Below are 5596 nucleotides of genomic sequence, written 5' to 3' on the forward strand. Positions count from 1 at the left end.
GCCTTATAGTTATCTGTTATGTGTTATGGTTATCTCTACTTAATATTTTCAAGTGTTTCTCTCTCGTCCAGAGGATTTAGAGAAGAGCTACTCTAACGGTCTTAGTTTCCACTTTCCATGTAAACATTTCCTGAGTCTGTTGATGTGCATTAACATTTCTCTTTATGATTGTTTGCAGTTTCCTTACAATGTTTCATTAGATTTAGACAATGCAAACTTTTTGGTGCTGGATATATTGGTGTTTCTTTAATTATTCTTCAGTTTTGGTATTATATGAAATTAGATTACTTGAAGACAAAAAGAATCTTTAAAAGGCTTATGTTTGCCTTTGGTCGGTGGGGCAACACAGCTCATTTAGGGATTATTTTGTTACAATACTGAAGCAGTAATTGTTTAAATACTCTACAAAATTCTCTTGAATTGTTTATTTCTTTTGCTAACATATTGAAAGAGGAACTGTTCTCAGTTCCTTTTCACCTTAAGGACATTTCGCTCTGTTATTTTATGGGCGTTATTTTGCTAGGCGTAGTGGGTTCTTCGCATGTATGCAATGGTTAATACTCCTTTTTAGTCTTGCTCTGTTGCTTGTACTTCTCGAGTGTGCTGTCATGTGAAATTTTGCTGAGTTAGTCTTCCCAAATTCATATCTTTTCTTCTCCACTTTGACACATGACCAGACTTCTGCTGTGTTTCCCTTCAGCATGCTGCAGCGTGAAACACTCACCAATTAATTGCGCATTAATCCCATTTACTTCTCTCACTCAGGGATAATTTTCTTTTGCTATCTGGTGTTCAGTATATAAATATCAATGTTTCACAAATTTTCTTATGTCTTTGATAATTTTTTTCAAGGAGGTTAGTGCATTCAAATATTTTTATCCATCTTTGTTTGAAGTGGAAGTCTTTCAACCATTATTTGTTTAAATATTGCATCTTGTTTCTTTCTCTCCTTTTATTCTGTTGTTTTAACTACAGTACTGTTCAAACATACTGAATTCTTTATGCGCATTTTTCTATGCACTCTGTCTCATTGTGCTCTCAAAGAGCTGCCTTAGTTAATGTTGCTAGAGCAGAAACACCACAAATTGATGATTTTAACAAATGGGAATTTATTCTTTCATAGATTAGGAACCTAGAATTATGGATTCAAGGGACCAGTTATAAGGGGAGACTTTCTTTTAATGTTGGCTTTGAGGCAAGATCCGTAACCATCAGATTTTCTCTGGGCCTAGACATCCCTTAGTGCAGGGGTAAGGGCTCCAAAAGATATACTTTGCTGCCAACTCTTCTGTTTTGATGAAAATACGTCCCTCTGCTCTCTCCTCACTTGTTTACATTCTTTCATAGTTCTAATGAGATTGACTCCAGATAACCCAGAGTCCTATAGATTGCATACTGCCTGGTGAACATCGTACAGGTCAGCTTTTATACCATCTAGGATAATTATATTAGATTACAAACTAGAGAATAATAACATAATATTAAGAAAAAGAGCTTAGTTAGCCAAGTGACACACATTTCGGGGAAACATAATTCAATTCATAACACAAGATGTTCAATTTTGATGTACAGTGCAGTTTTTTCCCCCTGCTGTATTTATACCTGTTCTAGCAATTAACTTGAAAATTTCCTGTATGTTTTGAATTTGCAATTTTACATTTCATTTCTATGTATGGTGCCCATGGAAGTCATCCTTCTGGTTATACAGTATCATAATGGTATCAATTTCAAGTGTTCTAATATGTCTGCCCTTAAAAATTATAGTATTTGAATTTCTGTATGTCATTTTTGCTTTCGTTATTTGTTTTAACTTTCATTTATGTAGTCATGTCTCCTTAATAACTGCTTTTTGTTTGCTGTTTATTTTATGTCACTGTGAGTATTGCATATGGGGAATTTTAGGTATAATTTGAATCACTGTATGAAAAAGTGCTCCTCTCATTAGCGCTTTATCTTGCTCTGAAAATCAATTAGTCTATATAAACTATAATATAAACAGGAGGTGAGCTACTTATTAAAGATGTTCCGATTGCAGTCCATCAAAAAAACTCAGATATCACATGAAAGTCCCAATTGAACCAGTTTGATGTTTCCCTTGTGATCCCATACTCACAGAATCATGTCAAACATTACAGATGTTAAATAGCAAAAATTTCAAATGTTAAAATGTTTCCAAAATCAGTTTTATCTCTTTGGATCCTGATTAACCAGTGCTCACTGACTTGCAATGATTTTGATGCTTCCCAAAACATGACATTTTTGTTTGATTGTTTTGATGTTTTCAACCTTTGCTTAATCTTTATTTGAAGGTAAAATGGCATGTTGTATTAGAGAACTCTTCATTGTACTAAAAATTTTGCAGAGAAATTCAAAGCTAAAGTGTAATACTTAGTAGAGTTTATTAAAAGAGAGAGGGAAAAGCAATAGATGTAATAGATCAAAGTTGATATGAGTTCACGAGAAAGAAAAGTTCAAAAGTCTTTTCAGTAGACTATATTTAAAAATAAGGTCTTACCAAACAGTGAAAGCCACAATGACTAAGAGGAAGGGGTGATTTGGTATTTGCTCTTTCTGGTAAGTTATATATTATATTTTATGATAGCAGAGAAAGTCTCATATACATTTTCTCTTTTTCTAAAATACAGATCGTCTAAAACATCAAAAGGTAGTAATGAGAAACCGCACAGCAGTAACAACATTCATCTTGTTGGGACTTACAGATAATCCACAGCTCCAAGTTCTGGTTTTCATCTTCTTATTGCTGACATATATCCTGAGTGTAACAGGAAACTTGACTATTATCATTCTCACGTTCATGGATTCCCACCTCAAGACACCTATGTATTTTTTCCTTCGGAACTTCTCTTTCCTAGAAATCTCATTCACAACGGTCTGTATTCCAAGATTTCTATACAGTATAACAACTGGAGATAATACTATCACTTATAATGCTTGTGTCAGTCAAATATTTTTTATCGTGTTGTTTGGGGCCACCGAGTTTTTTCTCCTGGCTGCTATGTCTTATGACCGCTACGTGGCCATCTGCAAACCCCTTCACTACATGACCATCATGAATAACAGAGTCTGTACCATCCTTGTCGTCTGCTGCTGGTTCTCAGGCTTGATGATTATCATCACACCACTTGGTATGGGTCTCCAGCTGGAATTCTGTGATTCCAATGTCATTGATCATTTTGGCTGTGATGCAGTTCCTCTTTTTAAGATTTCCTGCTCAGACACATGGTTAATAGAACAGATGGCTATAATTTGTGCTATATTGACATTCATTATTACACTGGTAGGTGTAGTTCTTTCTTACATATATATTATCAAGACTATTTTAAATTTTCCTTCTGCTCAGCAAAGAAAGAAAGCTTTTTCCACATGTTCTTCTCATATGATTGTTGTCTCTATCGCTTACGGTAGCTGTATTTTTATCTATATCAAACCTTCAGCTAAAGAGGAGGTAGATATTAATAAAGGGGTATCTGTGCTCACTACATCTGTGGCTCCTTTGCTGAATCCCTTCATTTATACTTTGAGAAATAAGCAGGTGAAACAGGCTTTGAATGATGTAATTAAAAAATTTGCAGTTATTGCACACAAGTAAGAATGCACTGAATTGGAGCAGTCGAGTGAAAATGAAAAGCTAGTTCCTTAATATTTCTTCTGAAGTGCAACTAGGTTAATTTTCTCAGGATCTTTGCATTGTCATTTGTGAACCTATTCTGTTCAAGTAATTCCTTCCTGTCTTCTATCTCAATCAGAAAGTTACTAAGATAACACAAGAATGAATTTCTGTGAAATAAAATCTTTCATCTTCCACCCTCTTCTCCAAGGAGCCCTGGGAGAACAGTGTTTTGGGGTTGGGCTGCTAACTCCAAGGTCAGCAGTTCAGAACCACCATCTGGTCTATGGGAGAAAGAGAAGACTTTCTACTCTGGAAAGAGTTGTAGTTGGAACTCCACAGGGGCAATTCTATCCCGTCTTACAGGGTCGCTATGGGTTGGCATTGACTTGACGACAGTGAGTGATCCTCCTCCACTGGATTTTCCACTGCTATTATTCAATAAGAAATTTTTATAACTATAAAGAATAGTATCTATTATTCCTTGGATTTTTAAATTATATTTTTTCTTAAGATCCCTTGCTTTAAACATGAAATTTTCAGAAGAAAAATTGAATATTATAATATATTTATTTTTGTTTTAAGATATTAACACTATGATTATAATCAACGCTACAATCTTCCAAAGAAGATTCAGTAGGTGAGCCGTAAAAGATGAACAGTGAGTTCTTTTTTTGAGGTAGATATTAATAGTAGCATGAATGTTTTACTAAGTTCAGGATGTAAAAATCATAATCTAGTCCGAAGAAATTATCTCCACCGATAGTACAGTGTGCAGATAATAGAAATCTGGACAGAGAGTGCTGAGTGGAGCTTTCTCCAAGTGTCCTTTCTTAGGAGTCTGACTGAATGCATGTTTGTCAAGGGGAGTGCAGATGTATCAGCGTGACTATTTCAGCCTGACAAAGGAATGAGCAAATTAGAGATCAGGAAGGGCTTGCAGGTTCTGCCTAGGTAGAGCAACATATATTGTTAATACATCTTTAACGCTAGTTGGGAATTCTTTAGAAGTAAAGACCACGTCATAGAGTCAGCAAAACTACATTAGCTTCTTGTTTTTCCTAAATCAAGTTTATTGGAACGGAGACATACTCTTTCAGTGACATGCCGATGGCTGCTTTAATGGAAGCATCAAATAGACTTATTGCTCACAAATCTGAAAATATTTACTCTTTGTCTCTTTAGTTTTTAAGAGATTAGATATTTACTGTCTATTCCTTTACAGAAAGAGCTTGCACACTTCTGGTGTGGAATGTTTATATAACCACATCGTCTTAATCTGTCCCAATATCTCCATGAGGTGACTTTTCAACTTAATGGCCGTATTGAAAAATTTAAGGCTAGTCTTTCCCTGTGTGAGCTCTCCTCTGTTCTGAATATATTTCGAAACACAATTTAAGAAGACTATTGGGGTAAACGTCTCTATTCTGTCTACCTTAATTTCATACTAAACAATAAAGCATATCACTATTTTATAAAACTTGACAACTCTCCTATTTTTAACTTTTTTAGGGTAAATTTAGGCAATAAATACCTATAAAACTTGCATTTCACCAATATATTTCCTGAACAAAAAAATAGAGCAAAATAATCCACTTATAATTCAACATTCAAGCTTCAGGAATATATTTTTTCTACTCACTAAAACTTTGGTATGCCATTTGCATTACCTGTTCACGTTTTGATTAAGGTCTATTACATATTATGCATTTAAGACAACACTCTTGAATTTAGGTAGTGCCTTTCAATAGCTGTTTTACTGAGGAATCACAAGTGCAGTAGTCCAGCAATTGTATAAAAAGATTCACTCATGTGTGGCGATGACCATCTTAAACTGAAAGCATCCTCCAAGATAAAAATTATCCCATTGTTCTAGCTAAGTACTGATTATCTATCTATCTATCTATCTATCTATCTATCTATCTATCTATCTATCTATCTTTTATCTATCTATCTGTCTATCTAAGC

The 5596-nt window shown here is 34.6% G+C and overlaps 1 protein-coding gene across 1 annotated transcript; it reads left to right on the forward strand.

Annotated features, from left to right (window-relative positions):
- The first annotated feature begins 2653 nt into the window (after window positions 1-2653).
- On the forward strand, window positions 2654-3610 carry LOC101657296 (olfactory receptor 6C2-like). Its single transcript, XM_004717867.2, has one exon. The coding sequence runs from the start codon at window positions 2672-2674 to the stop codon at window positions 3608-3610; it is 939 nt and encodes a 312-aa protein (XP_004717924.1). The 5' UTR covers window positions 2654-2671.
- The last annotated feature ends 1986 nt before the right edge of the window (window positions 3611-5596 follow it).

Source organism: Echinops telfairi, unplaced genomic scaffold (genome assembly GCF_000313985.2).
Source record: "Echinops telfairi isolate 266 unplaced genomic scaffold, ASM31398v2 ScPeMD7_7404;HRSCAF=8442, whole genome shotgun sequence".
Classification (NCBI taxonomy): Eukaryota; Metazoa; Chordata; class Mammalia; order Afrosoricida; family Tenrecidae; genus Echinops; species Echinops telfairi.